Below are 22,019 nucleotides of genomic sequence, written 5' to 3' on the forward strand. Positions count from 1 at the left end.
GTACTTAATGGTAGAGGGGAAAGCAGATCTAATATTGGAATAAAATGTTAATTAATAAGAAACAACAGTGAAGTGGCCATGACACTTTTTATAAGTCATTGTTTTGACTACATTTACAATACTGAGAGGAGTTCTGGTCACCTTAGTACAGGAACGATATTGTAACAGTTGAAAAATACAGAAGGCAGCAACCAGAATGTTTGAAGGGAGAAAGGAATTAGGTTATGAGGAGCGAATATGTAAATTGAGCACATTGTCAGAGGAATGAAGAAGGTTGAGAGGCGAGTTGATTTCAGTTTTTAGAATTCTAGAGACCTATTAAGCTGTTTCACTTTCAGAACAATAAAGCAGATGACTTTATGAAGGGAGTAAGTTTAAAACTAATCTGATAATTTTTTTTAATGAGTGGGTGCTCAATCTGTTTAAAAAAAAGCCTTCCCAGAGAGAGCATGGAAGAAAGGAGAACTGTTCTGTTAAAGTGCAAGTTAGAATAATTTTATTTGGACAACAATATTCTAGGATACACGACATTAATGATTTAAGACCTGAGGTGGTATGTGTAGTGCACTTGGAAAAAGCACCTGACTTAAACCCATTGTTTCGGGGCTTTCCTTAAGTTTGTGTTGGGTCTGTTGTAACCTACTTGATTCAAAGTAACCAACAACCCCATTATTGTGCATTATGTTTTCATAAGGATGATGGAAGATTAACGAGATAGATCTTGGTCTCTTTTTTTTCATCTCTCAATTCCTATATTTTTATAACCATTATATTTTGGTGGCCATAATCATGTGTTTTCCTGAATTAATGGTTGTTAGCTGCATTAATAGCATGCTTTGTTTCTGCATGTTGAAGAGATTTTCTGCATGGCCCATTAAACCTAAGGATGTGTTTACCATCTGTTCTGCCCAAGAGTGGTTCTTCCATTAAACAGAAATCTAGAATAGAAGCCAGGGTCACAGAGGCAACCCTCATTCAATTTTTAAAAAGAAAAACCTGTTGTGTCTTTTTTCAATCTCAGAGGGTGAAAAGAGACATTATTCTCAGGCGCATCAAATACTTTCAACTGTGTATGTGCTAGTTTGTTAGGAAACCATTTTAATCTGATTTCAAAAAAGAAGAGAAAAATTGCAAGAATGGTAGTCAAATTTGGTTTGATAACACTTCTGTGAAGCATTGTAGCATGTTTTGCTCCATTAAAAATTTTATGCAAATGCAGGTTGATGTTGTAAATGCAGTGGGCTTTCCTTCTCCATTTCCCATCTCATCTCTTTTGTTTCTGGTGTATAATTCCACATGTTACAGAAATGCAGTGCATCCCATCCAATCCACTTTGCATATTGCCATTCTGGTGAGTGGTCAAATGCATGGCAGATGTTGTTTTAAATGGATAAAAGTGAGGTTATCCACTTTGCTGGCAAAAACAGGAAGGCAGATTATTCTTTGAGTAACTGTATATTGAGGCCTCATTCAAAATTTCCCTTTCAATGTCCTTGTGCATCAGTTGCTGAAAGCTCATAAAGAAGACAAACTGTATGCTGGCCTTCATAGCGAACGAAGTGACAAGAACAAGAACGTTTTGCAGCAAAGGAGACTGTAAAGGCTATGGGCCCTGACATTCCAGTCATAGTACTGGAGACTTGTGTTCCAGAACTTGCCACTCCCCTCACCAAGCTGTTCCAGTAGAGTTACAGTGCTGGTTTCTACCTGATAATATATGAAATTGGATATATCCTATACATAAAAAGCAGGATAAATCCAACCCAGCCAATTACCACTCATAAGTCTACTCTCAATCATCAGTAAAATGATGGAGGGTGTTATCAACAGTGCTATCAAGCAGCACCTGCTCAGCAATAACCTGCTTAGTGATGCCAAGTTTGCGTTCCGTCAGGGTCACTCATCTTCTGACATCATTACAGCCTTGGTCCAAATGTGGACAAAAGAGCTGAATTCCAGAGGTGAGGTGAAAGTGACAGCCCTTGACATCAAGGCTACATTCGACCCAGTGTGGCATTAAGGAGTCCTGATGAAAGGTTCCAACTTCAAACATCAACTCCTTCTCCTCTGATGCTGCGCTTATTCCAGCTCAACTGTTTATCCATCAAGGAGCCCAGGCAAAACTGGAATCAGTATGTATCGGGTCAAACTCTCTGGTAGTTGGAGTCATACCTGACACATAAGAAGATGGTTGTGGTTGTCAGAGATCAATAACAGTAGTTCCAGGATATCTCTGCAAAGGTTCCTCAGGATTGTGTGTTCGACCCAAGGAAATGGGTCTGGGTGGACTTGTTGGGCCGAAGGGTCTGTTTCCACACTGTAGGTAATCTAATCTCAAAAAATTTAATCTTCAGCTGTTTCTTCATAAGCTCAAAATTTGGGGATGTTCACCAATGATTGGACAGCATAATGTTCAGAACCATTCACAACTCCTCCGAAAATTAAGTAGTCAGTGTCCAATTGGACAGTATCCATACTTGGGCTGATAAGTTGCAAGTAACATTCATAGCACATAAATGCCAGGTAATGACCATCTCCAACAAGAAACCATCTAACACTGTTCAATGGCATTGACTGGTGTTACCATCACTGAATATCCCATTATCAACATCCGGTGGATTATCATTGACCCAGAAACTCAATTGGACTCACTACATAAACACTGACTACAAAAGAAGGTCAGAGATTAGGAATACTGCAGCAAATAACTCCCCTCCTGACTCCCCAAAACCTGTCCACTATCTACAAGGAGAAAGTGAGGACTGCAGATCCTCATGAAGGGATTATGCCCGAAACGTTAATTCTACTGCTCCTCAGATGCTGCCTGACCTGCTCTGCTTTTCCAGCACCACACACTCAACTCACTATCTACAAGTCACCAAGTCAGACATGTGATGGAATACTCCCCACTTGCCTGGATGAGTGCAGTCCCAACAAAATTCAAGAAGCTTGATACCATCCAGGACAAAGCAGCCCACTTGATTGGACCATATCCACAAGCATTCACTCCCTCCACTACCAACGCTCAGCAGCAAAATATACTATCTACAAGATGGACTGCAGAAAATTCACCAAAATTCCTCAGACAGCATCTTCCAAACCCACAACCGCTTTCATCTAGAAGGACAAGGGCAGCAGATATGGGAACACCACCACCTTCAAGTTCCCCTCCAAGATGCTCACCATCCTGACTTGGAAACATACCACCGTTCCTTCACTGTCACTGGGTCAGAATCCTGGAATTCCATCCGTAAGGGTCAACCCACAGCAGTTGGACTGCAGCAGTTCAAGAAGGCAACTCATCACCACTTTCTCCAGGGCAACTAGGGACAGGCAATAAATGCTGGCCCAGCCAGCAACTCCCACGAATGAATGAATAAAACAAAACTATACTGGATATTGTTCAGGCCATACCTGCAATTATTGGTCCCTTTATCTGAAGAAGGATGTTCTTGCTCCTCCTTTGCTGTGGGAGTGCACCAAAGGATTACTAAATTGATTCCCTGAAGTGGTAGAACTGATGTCTGAGGAGGGATTGAGTTGATTAGAATTGTATTCACTGGAGTTTAGAAGAATGAGACAGGTTCTCATAGAAACCTACAAAATTCTAGCAGGACTAGACAGGATAGATGCAAGCAGGATATTCCCGATGAGGGTGAGTCCAAAACCAGGGGCTCAATGGTTTAAGGATGAGGGATGGTAAACTTTCAGGATTGAGATGAAGAGAAATTTCTTCACCAAGAGAATGTTAAGCCTGTGGAATTCACTACCGCAAGGTGGTTGAAGCCAAGGGTGGCATGGTGGTTCAGTAGTTAGCACTGCTTCCTCAGCACCAGGGACCTCTGTTCAATTCCAGCCTCAGCCAACTGTCTGTGTGGAATTTGCACATTCTCCCAATGTCTGCGTGGGTTTCCTCCAGGTGCTCAGTTTCCTCCCACAGTCCAAAGATGTGCAATTAGATGAATTGGCCAAGCTAAATTACCCATAGTGTTCAAAGATGTGTAGGTTAGGTGCATTAGTCAGGGAATTGTAGAGTAATAGGGTAGGCGAATGGGTTTGAGTAGGATACTCTTTGAAGGATCGGTGTGGACTACTTGGACCGAAGGGCCTGTTTCCATGCTGTAGGGTTTCAATTATTCTGTAAAACTATTGTGCTTTCAAAAGGAATAAATATAGCACTTATAGCTAAAGGGATTGAGGGATATGAGGAATAGGGTATTGAGCTCAATGATCAGCCAAATTCATACTGAATGGCTCAAGTGGTCGAATGGCCTACTCCTGCTCCTATCTTCAATGTTTTGATGCATTCTGATTCTGCCCTTGCATTGTAGTCACAACTTACATTTCCCAGCAATGATGACTGAATAGCAGCCAAAGTAGGGAATTTTAGTCAACATCTGTCCTGCTTCCCTGGTCAGAGGTAGCTCATCGTTGAAAGATCGGGAGGCATAAAATGACGATTAGGTGCAAGTGTTGAAGACTTTTTATGGGTATCACTATCAGTGCAGTCATCACCCATGTGGGGCCTGCATCACTCCAGTACAACTAGAAAATATTTATCTATGTACATGAACGGGTATTTGCTGTAAAATGTAATCTTGGTTTTGCTTGTTTGCATCAAGCTGTCACTATTTCAGCAGCCATTTTTCTCTAAATGAAGGGTTATTAGTTTTGTAAAATTATACTCATCTCAACTAACCAGAGTTATCTAAATTAAATTAAATCACTGCTTTATGATAAATAACGACATCTCATTCCTTTTAGATTCTGCAGTTTTCACTGACTACAACCTGCATGACATAAGACATCCAAGTCCAGGTGACTTTGGGATGTACTTCTATATTGCTATTTTCTTGGCATTTGGTTTGAGCACAATAAATAAGAACAGGAATAGGTCCTGCAGCCTGTTTCAACAAGATATTTATTTTTAATTTCTCTTTCCCACCTTTTCTGCAACTGAATGTAACAAATCTGAAATATAGACATTCAATCAGTATTGACAGTGCTTCAGCTTCAGAATTTGTGGCTTCAGAAAGCCACTTTGTTTAATGTGTAGAATTTGGAAAAGTTGAGGTTGTTCTCCTTGAAGCATTGAGGTAAAGGTGAGCTTTGACTGATGTGTGTTTTTTTTAAAATTGGTTTTGATAGAATAAATAAAATGGAACTGTTCCCACTGACAAATCAGTCAGTAATCAAAGGAGAAAGATTCAAGGCAATTCACAAAAGAACAAGAGTTGACAGGAGGACTTTTTTTTTTACATAATGAACTGTTGTGATCTGGAATGCATTGCCTGAAGTAGATTCAAAAGTAACATTGCACAGAAGATTGGATAAATACTGGAAGGAAGGAAATACTTGAAGGAAACATGCTTGCAGAGTTGTGGAAGTGGTATTATTGGATAGCTCTACCAAAGACCCAGCACAAGCAGGATGAAGCAAATTATTCCTCCATTGTATTATACTATCATCGTATGATCAATCTTGTACCACAGAAATAAAACTGGGAACAACTGGATGCCAGTGAACCTGATGTTTTGATATGTTTTCATCAGTGAAGTCCTATGCTCAAAAATTCAAGCAAGTTGTTTTTTAGAATTGGCCTGTTTTAACTTTGATCTACGTATTCTAAATCCATTAAAACACTTGGTGGTTATTCTATTTGTCATCTTTCCTCACCTCTTCCACCTTGGCGTTATATTGCTAGAGTTCAAAGCTTGAACATTTCTTTATTAAAAACACATACTACTGCAGGCTTTTCTATATAATCCCAAAAATGAATCAAATTAAAGTGTACTTAATATCTCAAAGTTTTGCCATTACTAAACCTGAAACTTTACCTGTTCCCAGAAGCTAAAATCATTTTGATCTTCATCCATAGTGAAACATTCAAATTTCATTTAAACTTCACTTCGGTGGTTCTTCCTCCACCACAGCTCTCTTGTAAACACATGAACACTAACCAAGTGTAGACCACTCAGACCTTCAAAACTGTTCTGCCATTCTATAAGATCATGCATGATTTGATTTTAAACTAAACTCTATGTTTATTCATACCCCTGATAATCTTTCATCCAATTGGTAATTAAGATTCTGTATCCGTTGCCTTTCAAGGAAGGGAATTCCAAGACACTCGATCTTCAAAAAGAAGTCCTCATCTCTGCTTTAAATGGGTGACAGTGCTACTTATTTCGATAATGCTTAGTTTCACATTCTTCAACAAGTGGAAATATCCTTTCAACATCCACCTGATCAGTCCCCTCAGAATATTTTCAATTAAGTCACCTAGACTCTTCTAAACTACAGAGGATATAGGAGAAACTGAGGACTGGAGATCAGAGTAGAGAGTGTGGTGCTGGAAAAGCACAGCCGGGCAGGCAGCATTGGAGGAGCAGGAGAATCGACGTTTCGAGCATAAACCCTTCATCAGGATACATTCCTGATGAAGGGCTTTTGCCCGAAACGTCGATTCACCTGCTCATCAGATGCTGCCTAACCTGCTATGCTTTTGCAGCACCACACGCTACAGCGGATATAGGCTGGCCTGACTAGCCTTTCCTCATAAGGCCAATACTTATTTTCAGGAACTAGTCTAATAAACCTTCTCTGAATTACTTCAAATGCATACACGTTCTTCCATAAACATGGTGACCATGACTATGTGCAATACTTCAGCCATAGTCTCACCAATGTCCTGAATAACTGAAGTATAATCTCCCTACTCTTGCATTCAATTCTCCTTGCAATAAACTATAACATTCTATTAGCTTTCCTTATTCCTTGTTGAACTTGCAAAATAACCTATGATTCATGGATACCTAAATCTCTGCAACATCGCACCATTTAGATGATATGCTACTTTTTCTTTCTTTCTGCCAAACTTAACAATTTCACTTTCCCACATTGTACTCCACTTGCCAGATCTTTTTCCAGTTTTTGTAGGCTCCTTATGTCCTCTTCACAATGCACTTTCCTACCAGCCTCATGCCGTTAGTAAATATAGCTAGCTAACTTCGGTCCCTTCACCCAAGCCAGGAGATAAGTTGTGAAAAGTTGAGACTCCAGCACCGATCTCTGTGGCACATCACTCATAATATCTTGAAAATGACCCACTTATTCCGACACACTTTTTCCTGTTAGCCAGCCAATCTCTTGAAGCCAATATGTTATTCCCTACACCATGAGCTGTTATTTTCCACAATAACCTTTTTGAGGAAGCGCCTTATCAAATGCTTTCTGGAAATCTAATCACTGATTGTATTTAATCTGCAGTTTCAAAGAACTCAAATAAAGTAATTAAACATGATTCCCCTTCGACAAAGCTATGCCTGATTATCTTGAATCCACCCAGGTCCCCTGTTATTAACATCAATAATAGCTTCTAATATTTTTCAGTGACAGATGTTAAGCTAAGTGGCCTGTCATTTCTTGCTTACTGCTTCCCTTTTAAATAAAAAAAAGTCACATTAGCGATTTTCCATTTTTAAGGAATCGTTGCTAAATCTGATGAGTTTTGGAAAATTAAAACCAACGTAGCAACTTCTTTTAAGTCCCTAGAATGAAATTCATCAGGACCCTGAGGACTTGTCAACTCTTAATTCTACCAATTGACTCAGTGCTACTTCCCTTGAAATTATAATATCCTTCAATTCCTCACTCCCTTTCTGATTTATAGATATTTCTGAAATGCTACTTATATCCTCTCAAGTAGGTGTTGTGGACAGTGAAGAGGGTTACCTCAGATTACAACAGGATCTGGACCAGATGGGTCAATGAGCTGAGAAGTGGCAGACGGAATTTAATTCTGATAAATGCGAGGTGCTGCATTTTGGGAAAGCAAATCTTAGCAGGACTTCTATACTTAATGGTAAGGTCCTAGGGAGTGTTGCTGAACAAAAAGACTGCAGGTTCATAGCTCCTTGAAAGTGGAATCACAGGTAGATAGGATAGTGAAGAAGGTGTTTGGTATGCTTTCCTGTATTGGTCAGAGTATTGAGTACAGGAGTTGGGAGGTCATGTTGCAGCTGTACAGGACATTGTTTAAGCCACTGTTGGAATATTGCATGCAATTCTAGTCTCCTTCCTATCGGAAAGATGTTGTGAAACTTGAAAGGGTTCAGAAAAGATTTACAAGGATGTTGCCAGGGTTGGAAGATTTGAGCTCTAGGGAGAGGCTGAACAGGTTGGGGCTGTTTTCCCTGGAGCGTTGGAGACTGAGGGGTGACCTTATAGAGGTTGACAAAATTATGAGGGGCATAGATAGGGTAAATAGACAAAGTCTTTTCCCTGGGGTGGGGAGTCCAGAACTAGAGGACATAGGTTTAGGGTGAGAGGGGAAAGATATGAGAAACCTAAGGGGCAACTTTTTCACACAGAAGATGGTACGTGTATGGAATGAGCTGCCAGAGGAAGTGGTGGAGGCTGGTACAATTGCAAGATTTAAGAGGCATTTGGATGGGCATATGAATAGGAAGGGTTTGGAGGGATATGGGCTGGATGCTGGCAGGTGGGACGAGATTGGGTTGGGATATCTGGTCAGCATGGATGGGTTAGAACGAAGGGTCTGTTTCCATGCTGTACATCTCAATGACTCAAGCAAAGAATTTCATTACATAAGCCAGGAAAACCTTCATTTCCAAACTATTCCTTTTATCCTAACAAGATATTTACAATTACCAAATCAATGAAGATTCAGTACTATCTACTATATCCTCTGGTTTTTTTCATCAACTTGGCACAGCTACAACTGGTTTCCTTCTGACAAACGTTTTCACATTCACTGGGTACATTGTCTTCAGTTGGTATATCCCCAAGACACCTAAAACAAATTGCAAACCAAACCAACCTTAACAGCAAAGTATTCTCAAAACTTGGTGTTCAGCTGCCATGCAAGATTTCTTCTTAGAGAGTTTAACGCAAATGCCTATACTCTCATTCTGCACAGATACACTGGCTCCTCTCTGGATTGTTCTGTGGCCTTTGGTGTCCTTGGACTCCTGTTGCTGGGCAACAACTCAGTTTTGTTTCTATATTTCTTTTAAATGCACTAAAACATGTCCCATCTGTTCCATTACAACTTTGATGTTAGGAATGCATTGATAATCAAGCTGTTCTCCATGATTTGCATCATTTTATATGAATATTTTGATTCCATTAATAAAATGGCCAATTGTTTCCCTTCTGATACTACAATTTAAAATAAAGAGACTTTCATCAGGCTTCTTTAGTGAACTCAAGAAGTGAATTTTTGAAAACAAGCAGCCAGACTTGTTGGTGCCTGAGCTGTAATCCAGAATCAGAATTATGTTCCTTCTTAATTCCAAAGCAAACACACAAAACACAAAAGGCAACAATGAATGTGCAGAGTTGGTATTTTGAAAAGGGCAAAAAAAACCCATATTGGCCACTGGCCTAAAAACAAAAGAATGTGATTAATTCCCTTAATCCACTGAGTTTTTTGTTAACAAAATTAAATTGCGAATTGCATTGACCAATGGAACAATTTCAGAATGAATCTGGATTCAGATAGTCTTTAGAAAGTAGTTATAGTTCAGCTTTTCAGGGTTTACATTAAGTCAAAATACAAAGATGTGAAAATTTTACCAGTTTCCTCATTCTTTCAACTGAAAAAGAAAGGGGAGACATGTATCTTTACCTCCAAGGTTCAGAAGTTTTCTGACTGAAGTTTGTGCATTAGAAACCCAGTACAGAATTACATACTCTTTACCAAAGCATTCTCTTCCATCAGTTAGGGGAAACAAATCCCACGTTACTCCTCTGAAAGCTTTAATTGGCTGGTTTTCAAAGTCACATGACTTTCTGTAATTTAGCAACTGAATCGCACCCAAATTGAACTGCTGACTCAAGGTTCATAAAAAGCAAAAGAACTGTGGGTGTTATAAATCTGAAACAAAAACAGAAATTGCTGGAAAAGCTCAACAGATCTGGCAGCATCTGTGAAGAGAAATCACACTTAACGTTTTGAGATCATTCTGAGGAAGGATTATTGGATCCGAAACATTAACTCTGTTATGACACGGGGTAAACCTCTCTGTTAATTTAAACATGACACACAGAGAAGCTCACCTCTTGCTGTAATCTGTTAAATTTTGTGAGGCAAAGAACTATCCCAGAAGTCACTATTTAAAGTAAAATTAACAATTTTATTCTTCAAGTCCAAAAGAGAACATTAAACAACTACTTACAACTCGTTTCTCTTAAATCTATCTTTTACCTCCCCCTCTACGATACTGATCCAACTTAAAAAAAAATTGATTTTTTTTGGTAAATCTTAATCATGTTTCAAAACCAGTCAGCTTTGTCGATTCTCCTTTGTAAATTTTCTTCTCTAGATTCTTTGGCTTTGGTGTTCTGCTGCACAAATTTCTTATGGACCAGTACCTTTCAGGAGCTCTTCAGCTACCAGTCTATACTTGATATTCTTGCCAGTTCTCTCCCTAACTGTTCAAAATGTCGAGTTTTATACCCCAAACCATTGGATCATTTCATTGATTTGATGTCATAAAAACACTAAATTCAAATTCGATTGGATTTTGGTATCTGGGGTATAATTTGAATTTGTTTTTGTTCCATGGCAACACAACTCCAGCTATTTGTTTCAATCAAGTGTTACTATTTTAAATTGTTCAGGACACTGTGCTTTCAGTCAGTCCTTGCTAGCTTCCTCTCTCTCTCAAATGTATAGTACATACCTACACCTTCCTAACAACTCTGATGTCTCTTCACAGATATTGTCAGACCTAAACTTTTCCAGCAATTTCTGTTTTTGTTTTAGACCGTTGCCCAGAGATAATGTTATTATCTGTAGGCCAGAGTATCTGAATTCAAGAAGATGTGTTTATAACATGTCTGAGCAGGTTTTTTCTAAACTATTGGTCACATTCCTTGGTAAAATTCTTTCTATTCCAGAAAATGTCCAATAGTTCAAAATCAAGGCTGAGATGTACAAAATTTTAATCAGCGAAGGAATTGAGAGTTGTGGGGAAAATCATGAAAGTGGAGTTTGAGGAGAATCAGATCAGCCATGATCTCTTGAATGGCAAAGACACGAGGAGCTAAAACCCTGCTTCTATACTTACATATTATGAACTTAACAATTTTTCTCGTCCGCAGATATAGATATGTAGTCCTGACACTTCACTTCAGTTGTTGTAATAACTCTATTTAAAGGAGCATGTATACAAACAGGCCTCCAAACTTAACAGCACCAAATTCACAAGAACATCTCCAAAAATGAAACCAAGCTATGTCTCCTCCTTATACCAAAAATACAGAATACAAATTAAACTTGAAGTTATATATTTCTCCTAACACTGTGGTAATATTTACCTTACTGGTAACAAACCTGAAATCAAATTTTTTTTCATGTATGAACCTAGTTGGTGGGTATTGGCAAAGTTATTGATCCACACAGGGCACCATGGCTAAGTCTGCATCTGCACCCATGAGCATCTTTTCGAAGAGCAACCAATAGATAAGAATCTAGAGTAGGTCCTTACATTAATTTATATTATTACCAATTCCCTGTGCAACCGTCTGAGAATCCACAGATGCCAGGCAGCATGCCAATGCTATACTAACACATTCACTTCTGGAATTTCCAGCCACTACACAGACATCAGAGGTCCGTGCAGTAGCTGGAGGAGTTAGAGGTAATGTACAGTATCAGCCCCTCACTCCAAGCCACACCAAAAAAAACCCACCCCTCCATCTGTGCATTCTCTTCCAGTTCCATGATGCTCCCAGACATGTGCACTTCTACGTTTCGGGCATTTTGCATCTATGATTTCACCTGCCTAGGTACTAAGCTTTGAAATTCCCTACTTAAACCCCTCCACCTCTGCATCCTTCTTCCCTTACTAAGTTTCATAAAACCGATGTCTATGATCAACTTTTTTGCTGACTTTTCATAATATCCCTTTCGAACCATGTCCCTGCATGAATCAGTGCCTTGATCAATATTTACTCAACCCTTAACCACCATCACTAAAAGTAGATTACCTGGTGGTCAGTACATATGCTGTGCCCACATTGAATTGCAGATTCCCTACGAGTCAGAAAAAGGCCATTTGGTCCATCGAGTCTGCACCAACCCTCTGAAGAACATCCTACACACAGGCACTTCCCAGATTGATTGCATTGATTGTCATGTGCACCTAAGTACAGAGAAAAGCTTTGTTTACAAGCAGTACAGGCAGATTATCGTTATCAAGGACATACAGATCATCGGGTGACAAAATAACCTGTAGGTCTCTGTCTAAGTTTTATGTTGCACAGGGTCTGCGCTAGGCAAGATCAACATTAGCAAGATGAGCATTATTTGAAGTTGGTTAGTCCATTTATCAGTCTAATAACGACCAGGAAGAAGCTGTTCCTGAACCTGCTGGTGCATGTGTTCAAGTTTCTGCCTCTTCTGCCTGATAGAAAAGGTTGTAGGAGAGCATTACTTGAGTGCGATGGGTCTTAGTTGGCAGGCAACGAGCCATGTAAATGGAGTTCATGGATGGAAGGTTGGCTTCCATGATGGTTTGAGCTGTGCACGCAACCTTCTGTAGTTTCTTACGGTCCTGGGCAGAGCAGTTGACGTACCAGACTGTTATGCACCTGGACAATATGCTTTCAATGGTGCATCTATAGAACTGGTGAGGGTACTTCTGAACATGCCAATTTCCTGGGCCTCCTGAGGAAATTGTGCGTTCTTGACCATCGCATCTACATGAAATTATGGATTATCAGACACCCATTAGGATGAAACAAGAGCAAATGCACTTTCAAAATCGCAGTTTGATGCATTGCTACGCCTCCATGACATTGTGGAATTTTCAAACTGAGATGAGGGATGGGTAATCTTTTTAACATTCTCATCTCCAGACTGTTAAACTGGGGTCTGTTACGCTCCTTGAATTTGTTAGCAGGTCAGGAGTGCCAAAAGATGATTTTCAGTTTCTAAATGGACATATCTGATCAACCTAATGCATGCTACCAAACACCTGTCAGTTCAATTCAGGAACATTCACATGACACTTGTTTTGCGATCACAGCCATTTTAGTGTGCAGTGAGGCTGCTGGCCTTCTATTGTGGCCTCTCCTCTCTCCTGCAAAGCAGTTCCACTATAACTGTTACCTGCCTATACCTCCCATTCCATCTTTTAATATTTGGTGCCAACAATTGGATTCCGAGACCACCACTAGCCCAATTAGGCTACTTGCAATGTATCTGCATAGCATATTGAGTGACAGAAATTTCACAGACATTGTATTTGTTTTTGTACTTAAATATTGGCCCCTCATCTGCAATTTAATTTTATAGACCCACCTTTACCTAATGTCCCTTTGGGCGGTACATTGGCTCATTAGTCAGCACTGTGAACCAGAGTTTGATTCCACCCTCTGGCATCTATCTGTGTGGAGTTAGCACATTCTCTATGTCTGCATGGATTTCCTCCAGATGCTCCGGTTTCCTTCCACAGTCCAAAGATATGCAGGCTGGGTAGATTAGCCCATGGGAAATGCTGGGTTACAGGGATAAGGAAGGGGGTGTGATGCTCTTCCATGGGTTGGTGTGGACTCAACGAGCCAAATGGCTTGCTTCCTCACTGTAGAAATTCTGTGATACTTTTGGATAACAAAAACCTACCAATTTTAGATTTAAAGCTTGCAATTGATCTACTGTCATTTGCTATTAGTGGAACAGACTTCAAAACGTACTCCACCTAAAGTCTCATGTTTGTGATAGGGTGACTATCAGAGAAAATTATGAAGGAGAGAATTAACATCCACTTTAGGGATAGTCGACATGGCTTTGTCAGAGAGAGGTCATGCCTAACAAATAAGAATTTTTTTCTTGAAAATGTGATCAACACACAAAGGGTGGTGAGTATATGGAATGAGCTGCTAGAGGAAGTGGTGGAGGCTAGGACAATTACAACAGTTAAAAGTTATCTGGATGTGTAGATGAGTAGGAAGGTTTAGAGAGATATGGGGCTGAGTACTGGCAAATCTTATTGGGCCTTTTCTGTGCTGTATAAAAGGAAGAAAAAAAATTGAGAAAATGGATCTCTAGCTTTTTAATGCTATGTTCCCTGGTCTTGGACTGCCCAAACAACAAAGTCTGCTTTTCTATCTACCCTCTCAGTTCCTCGTACCTTGAAAACATAAGACTGGAATCTAATGAGAATTCTGGTTAGATTTTATAGATTAAGAAGCAGTTTCACAATGCTTGGAGCTGAGGGAATTCACCATGCTCAACCAACTATTTTAATCATTTAAGTTCAATTATCAATAATAGGGTGGCAGCAGCTTCTGCAACATTCTGCCCCGATCAGTGATTTGTTTGCTGTGCCAAATTCCAATGTACCGTCAGTAAAAAGATTGCTACAGTATCACCTAACTAACCTTTCCATCATTCTAAAGATGCAGTGGGAGACAGAAATTAGTGCAGAAATTTAATGCAATCTGTTGCCTGACCTCTGCTGAAAATTTACTCAGCAAACTTTATAAAAACCCTTTAACTGTCACCTGACAGCAAATAACTGCACTGATTAATCATTAATTAACTGATTTTTAACCATTCATTTTTGGAACGTGGACTTTGGTGACCAGGCAAACATTTATTGCCCATCCCAACTTGTTCTAACAAGGTGGTAGTGTACTACATCTTAGAACAATGCAGTCTAAAATAAATATGCTTCCACTGCATTTATAGAAAGTAAGCTCGTATTTACAGTGCTGAAATTCTAAATTTTATTGAGGGTCTTGCTCTGTCACTTTAGAGATCAGCAGGATTTGAGAAAATTTGTAGCTCAGGTTGAGTTTCTGGATGTAGGTTTGCTCGCTGAGCTGGAAGGCTCATTTCCAGATGTTTCATCATGTAACATCTCCAGTGGGCTTCGCCTGTGGGGGCTGCTTTAGAATCACATATAAGACAGGCCAGTTAAGAACACCAGGTCACATTTTCTTTACAGCATTAATGAACTGGTATGTGACTTGTGGTCATCTGACAGCTTTGTAAGCACTTTTGCTGGTATCAGCTTTTCGGCACCAGATTTTCAAAATTGAGTTCAAATTCTCAGATTGCTATGGGATTTTTTAAACTCAGTTTTGCAACTGGAGTAGCTTAAAATCTACTCACTTCAAATAATGTTGATCATACTTTACGCACCTCCTGTGCGGTTGTAGCGTGTATGCCTCACTCTGTCTAAGCACCCGATAATCTGTATGTACTTGTTTGTTATCATCTGCCTGTACCACTCGCTTTTCACTGTATTTAGATCCATGTGACCACAAGAAATCAGATCAAATTAACAATACTTGGAAGAGGAAAAAGGTGAAATGACAAGTCTCAGTCTATATGGACAAACAGTGGAATTTAAAGAAGCAATATCTTAGTGTATTATAGAGCATGGACTCTAGGCAGCTGAAGGCAATGTTTTTAACACCAGCAGAGCAGTGTTTAATCCCATCACTGATCAACCTGAGGACAGTAATACTCAACTATATAGCTTGGACAGGATTGGCATGGAAACGTACCAGGTAGGGATAGCAGACTGTTTCCCCTAAAACAAAATAGTGAACCTGTTGGGTATTTTTAACTACTTGGCAGCTTTCATATATTTTTTCTGGTGCCAGTCAATAATTGACAACATCCTACTTCATGATGCACAATGTGTTGCACCTCTAAAAGTGCAGTTCTGTTAAAATATCTTTGAGACACCCAAATGGCTCTTTCCCATTTTGGGAAACCTCCTGCTGACCCACCATCTGGAGCACAATCATCAGACTGTGTTTTTGTATCTCAGCCCACACTGTTGTTAAGTATGCAGTTAAAATGAAGCAAAATATGCCAGCCAATGCAGTGTTTTATTTTTGTGGATTTCAATTTAGTTCCATAAAAGTCTAATAAAAGAATTACGACTGCTTTATTGAGGAATGAAGGGCAGTGTCTGGGTGATCAAATGTGCCTGTGTCTGAACTATATTAAGTCATATACAGGTGTTGTATTTAACCTTTAATTTTGTGTGTTCACATGCTAATTTTCTTGACTAATTTTGAAACCTGTTCCTGCCCTTCTGAAGCTTGTTGACTCCTAATTTGAATAAGATTGCTCTCAATCCTCTAATTCATCCAGGTAGCCACTTACCATACATCAAGGTAAAATGTTGAATATCTGAAAAATGCTTCATAAGCATTGGGCATTCAAAATGTGTTTTGCAGCCAGTGAAGTACTTTTTGATGTGTATTTGCAATTGTAAAGTCAGAATCACATCAGGTAATGTGTGCATATCAATGTCTCACAATCAGCAACAGATGACAGCCGGATAATGTGTTGGAAGGATATTTATTCACCAGGGAAGTGGGAGAATTCCCTGACTCCTTTTTCAGTAGTTTCATGGAACCCTTTACCTCCACTGGATGAGGAAGATGATTTAACATTGTATTAGAAAGATGTCCAATTCCAGCCTGCCCTTAACTGACATCTATATCAATCACTTCCAGGATTGAGAGTTTAAATCTCACCAAGTTAAGTTATAAAATTGGATTTAGTAAATCTAGTCATTTACAAGCTAGCACAAGGAAAAATGGCAGCTACAACAACACTGTAAAAACTTAATTAGTCAGATAATGCCTTTCAAGGAAGGGAACCTGCTTTCCATTCTAAATCTAGCTGAATGTAATTTTACATTTACATTTACACCATCTTACAATTCTGACACATTAGCTCCTGTTTGCTGACATGTAGCTCTTGTGGTGCATCAGCTTTAGGCTGAAGTCAATTGTGAACACTACTATCTCAATTGTTAAAAAGAAATTTGGGCTAACAATCAGTCTGCAAAAAACAGTGACAATGACTCAAGATGGTCAGCTCAAAGCACCACTACAACTAAACAACACTATAGTGAGCAATTTAGACAAGTTCTGCTACTGGAGGTCAACAGTCTCAACTGAACTGAAACTTGATGAGGAAATTTCAGCTTGTAGTGGTAGTACTTGGGAAGCAAACTTCAAAAGAAATCTCAAACTTTCATTTGCCATAAAAGAATGTTGCTTGAGTAATAAGTAGATGCCTGCATGATACTGAAGCTTTAGCTACATCAAAGTCAGAGTTAATTCTGTACTGTTGCTTGAGAGAGATCCTTGGGATCAATTGGCATCATACAGTCCCCAAAACTCTATGGGGAGTTTGGCAAAGATCTGGTGAAGAAATTATCATACTAATTCTGAGGCAACATTAACTCAAATAGCTAAGTCATACCATTACAAAGATGGCTGTCGCCTACCAATTCATACACTACATGGAGAGATTGATGATACTAGAAAACCTGTTGGGTAGACAAAGCTAAAATACAAGTGCAACTCATGCAAGTGAGATATAATTTCATGCTGGATTGGCTTCAGTAACCGTCTGCACATGATCAATGTACTTAACAACAAAGTCCCTGCACTCAAGCATGGAAATTTGAAGAATCACACCTTCGGTTGCCCCAGAAAACAGTAATACAAAGGAGCATGTAGCATTGACAAAGAACAATCTCCAATGGCTGTCAATGTCTTCAACTGTCAATGCCTTGTTTAGAATGGACTATATTCCCACTTGATGATTCAATGAACTGTCAATGTACATCACTTGCAATGGAATGATGTCAACAAAAATGGCTGTGTGACCAACTCTTAGCTGCTAAATTGTAGAAACAGTCACTCAAGAAGAAAGTCAATAGCTATCCCCAAATGTAACCTTGCCAGTATCATCACTTAAAATAAAGGTCAGTTTCAGTATAGGTTATTGGATGGTGACATCTTTCTTCAACTCAGGACACAAACAGTTGGTTTTGGTATCCATTCTCCCTGAGAATGCAGGTACAGCAGGCAGTGAAGAAAGCTAATGGCATGCTGGCCTTCATAACAAGAGGAATTAAGTACAGGAGCAAAGGAGTCATTTTGCACCTGTACAGGGCCCTGGAGTATTGCATGCAATTTTGGTCTTCAAATTTAAGGAAGGGCATTCTGGCCATTGAGGGAGTGCAGCGTAGGTTCACGAGGTCTATTCCCAGAATGGCAGGACTATCATATGTTGAAAGATTGGAGCGACTGGATTTGTATACACTTGAGTTTAGAAGGATGAGAGGGGATCTGATTGTATAAGATTATTAAAGGATTGGACACTCTGGAGGCAGGAAGCATGTTTCCACTGATGGGTGAGTCCAGAGCCAGAGGACACAGTTTAAAAATAAGGGGTAGGCCATTTAGAACAAAGTTGAGGAGAAACTTCTTCACACAGAGAGTAGTGGATACATGGATTGCTCTGTCCCAGAAGGCAGTGGAGACCAAGTCTCTGGATACTTTCAAGAAAGAGATGGATAGAGCTCTTAAAGATGGTGGATCAAGGGTTATGGGGATAAGGCAGGGACAGGATACTGATTGTAGATGATCAGCCATGATCATAATGAATGGCTCGAAGAGCTGAATGGCCTACTCCAGCACCTTATTGATTAGTTGATTCATGCGAAACAGAAATCAAAGACAGGGACATCGCATCCACTGGCTTCATATCACACCAAGTCGTCCTTTAGAGTAGCTGATATAGATTAAATCTGTAGTAATTATTCCCAATAATGAAATATCACCAGTTAATCATTTTTTGGTGATGTTGGTTGAAGGATAAGCGTTGACCAGGAAAATTATTTTGTTTTGGAGTATCTTTATGTCCATTTGTTCAAGGAAATGAGACCTCAACACAACATCTTATTCAGAAGATCTATAGGAGACCAGTACTACCTCAGGCCTGACCTAAAATCCCAGTATAAACAGTATACAAAAGAATTGTAAAGGGTCTGAACAATGATTTTCTGCTTCAGAGATAAACCAAACTAACAAGTAATGGCAATTCTGGTTTCACGTGGCTTTCACGAAACTGTATTAAGGGAGTTTTCACAGTTCACAATTAAACTAAATGCTGATCTTTATCTTCCACAGATTACAGAATACCTGAATGCTCAGGAGGCTGCCAAATCTGCTCGGGTAAGAGTAATATGAAGTGAGAATGATGGTTCACATGTTTCTCCATTCCTCCAGCACCACCACCACCGGCACAGTGGCACAGTGGTTAGCACTGCTGCCTCACAGACACCCGGGTTCAACTCCCGCCTCGGGCAACTGTCTGTGTGGAGTTTGAGCATTCTCCCCGTGTCTGCATGGATTTCCGCTGGGTGCTCCGGTTTCCTCTCTCACTCCAAAAATGTGGAGGTTAGGTGAATTGGCCATGCTAAATTGACTGTAGTGCTCGGTGAAGGGGTAAATGTAGAGGAATGGGTCGGGGTGGGTTGCTCTTCGGAGGGTCGGTGTGGACTTGCTGGGCCAAAGGGCCTGTTTCCACGGTGTAAGTAATCTAATCACCCATGCAATTTCTTTCTCTCCCTCTCTAATCTACCATCTTTCATCAGTCAATTTCATGCTGACCCCTACCTCTCTCTGACACTCCTTATTTCATTATCGTCCTTTTTATTGGGTTTTCTCTACTTCCTTTCTTGCTGTATCCCTCCTTCACTTCTATTCTTCCACCCATCCTATCTCATAGTGTTCCCTTCTTCTTTTGCTCTCCCTTTTCAGTCTCTTTTGTTGTGCCCTTCCCACCCTCCTTGTACTGGTTTCCCTTTCTTCCCTCTCTGGCACTTCTCTTTCTGTATTCTCTTCTCTTTGTTACTGCCTCATTTCTTGTCTCTCCCTATTTTCATAGCATTTCTCAAGTCTGTCTTTGTCAGTCTTTCTGACATGAAGCCTTCCATTTCTTGGCTCTTTCCTCCCTCCCTCTCATCTGTTACTCTCCTCAAGGTATTGGTGGTAACTCAGATACATGCCCTGTTTGACTAGCCTGCAATTATTGCTGTACTGATACAGTTGTCTTTCCTTTTCAGTTGAACCTCTGGCGTTATGGTGATTTCCGAGCTGATGATGCTGACGAATTTGGTTACAGACGCTAAAGAATCAGACATGATGACGGCGACACACCAACTTCCCCTCTGTCCCTCTTCTCTTACTGTCCTCCCTGTCCACAACAAGAGAGATTCTGGTACTACTTTCTCTGTTTTCTCCCTTCAGGCTTTCAGAGTCTCATTGCACTCATCCTCTGCACCTTCAGATGAGCAGTTGGTAGTGCCAGGGGCTGAGATACTAATCATGATTGGACTATGATGTTAATTTGTGAGATGAACTGGAAATGAGTCGCCTGCTTTAAACTGAAATTCTCTTTCATTTCACCTTTTCCTTTTGAAATGCAGAATAAATTAACATGGTAATTTTTTTCCATTCATGTTGGTTTTGAAAAAATATATTCTTTGTTTTAAAAAAAAATAGTTTATAATCACGTAAGACAGGAACCAAGTTGATCTCAAATGAGATCCAATTATTCAAAGAGGCTGCTGACAATATAGTCGCACCTGATTGACGGGTAATTAAAGCAAGCCTGTTCGAGGAAGAACGCAGGAGCAGATGTTCCAGGTCGGGACAGATGGAATCTTTAAGGGGAATTGCCAGTGAGACTTAAAAATGTTTCCAAGTTTCAGAACCCTGTATATTGCATCACTTTTTTGATGTTAGTTTTTCCTATTATGCTCTGACAAATTCCTCTATATAACTTGATGTTGAATCCATTTATGAAAGCAGGCTTAGAATTTTGTTGATCATGGGCCTCCCACTCCCTCCCCATCACCACCACAGAAGTTGGTTAACCAAAACAGAATGGGAAGTGGAGATACCTGAGTTAATCTTTTTAAATGTCTTAATTATATATCAGCAAAACCGCTAAGTGTTGAAGTGATTTGTCTGCTCAAGCTTGGACCACATACAGATCTAATATGAAGTGCTGATAGAATACTCTGAGGGTCCATGCACAATCTGCTTAGCAGTCAGTAGCTTATCTAGAGGAAAATGTGGGTACAGATAGCTGATGCAGAGGAATTTATATTAGGAAGCTATGTGCCTCTCTCTCTCTCTCTCTCTTTCTCTCTCTCTTTTTGTCTATTTTTCTTGTGACTTGATTGCAAGTGATTTTTTTCATTTGTAATTCCGTAAGTTTATGATTTTTTTTCCACCCCCATTCCCTTTCCTCATCTGATGTTGTCTCTTGTCATTATATTTAATGCTTACAGTCTCAATAAAAGTAGCATTGGCAACATACAATCTCCTTCGTCATTGTCGTGTCCTCACTTACTGCTGCTGTAACACTAGTTTAAGTGCTGGGATGGTCAGGGAATAGTACTGAACCCCAGACATCACTTCTACCCTGGAGTTGTATAAAATACACAGAGCTTTCCTGCCAAATGGGTAATTACTTCTGTCCACTGGGTATGGCTGACTAAGATGAGCTATGAATGTGTTATCTAAAGGGTCTACCTTTCCTGGGCACTGATGCAGTTTGGGTTTAAAATGACACAGAAAAGGAAGTGAAAAAATTTGGACTCTTTGAATTGGCCACAGGATGGATGCAAGGCAATTTGCAATTTCCAGCCATTTTAGTAGATAGTATTTAAAATAGCTGGTAGGTGTAATGGTTAGTGATTTGAGATTTAATGTCTATATTCATTACCATTAAATAAAGCTGTTGGAAGCATTTGGTGTAATTTGACAGTCCTTCGCAGTAATCTTGCACTATCATGAAATTAAAAGCAATATATGAAAAATCAGCCTCTGATGGTCTGATATCAATATGTTTAATAACTGGTTAAGTGTGATACTGAGCCAATGAAGACAAAAGATCCTGGGCATCTTTCCTAGTTTGTGCAATTCACCTCTCAAAAGAGGCCTATAGTCATGGAGTTGAAAAATGTGGTGCTGGAAAAACACAGCAGGCCAGGCAGCATCCGAGGAGCAGGAGAATCGATTTTTCAGGTATAAGTCCTTCTTCAGGAATGAGGCTGGTGTACCACGCAGGCTGAGATAAAAGGTAGGAGAGAGGGAATTTGGGGGAGGGATGCTGGGAATACGATAGCTGGAAGGAGGTGAGGGTGATA

General features: G+C 39.9%; 1 protein-coding gene across 1 annotated transcript in view; it reads left to right on the forward strand.

The window, feature by feature from the left end:
* Positions 1-21,177, forward strand: part of snd1 (staphylococcal nuclease and tudor domain containing 1) — an 845,795-nt gene extending 824,618 nt beyond the window's left edge. Inside the window, exons 23-24 of the mRNA XM_060842752.1 lie at positions 18,988-19,032; positions 19,926-21,177. Of these exons, the coding sequence (XP_060698735.1) occupies positions 18,988-19,032; positions 19,926-19,991 (111 nt within the window). The 3' untranslated portion in view covers positions 19,992-21,177. The remainder of the gene's footprint in view (positions 1-18,987; positions 19,033-19,925) is intronic.
* Positions 21,178-22,019: the final 842 nt, after the last annotated feature.

This window comes from Hemiscyllium ocellatum, chromosome 23, assembly GCF_020745735.1.
Source record: "Hemiscyllium ocellatum isolate sHemOce1 chromosome 23, sHemOce1.pat.X.cur, whole genome shotgun sequence".
NCBI lineage: Eukaryota > Metazoa > Chordata > Chondrichthyes > Orectolobiformes > Hemiscylliidae > Hemiscyllium > Hemiscyllium ocellatum.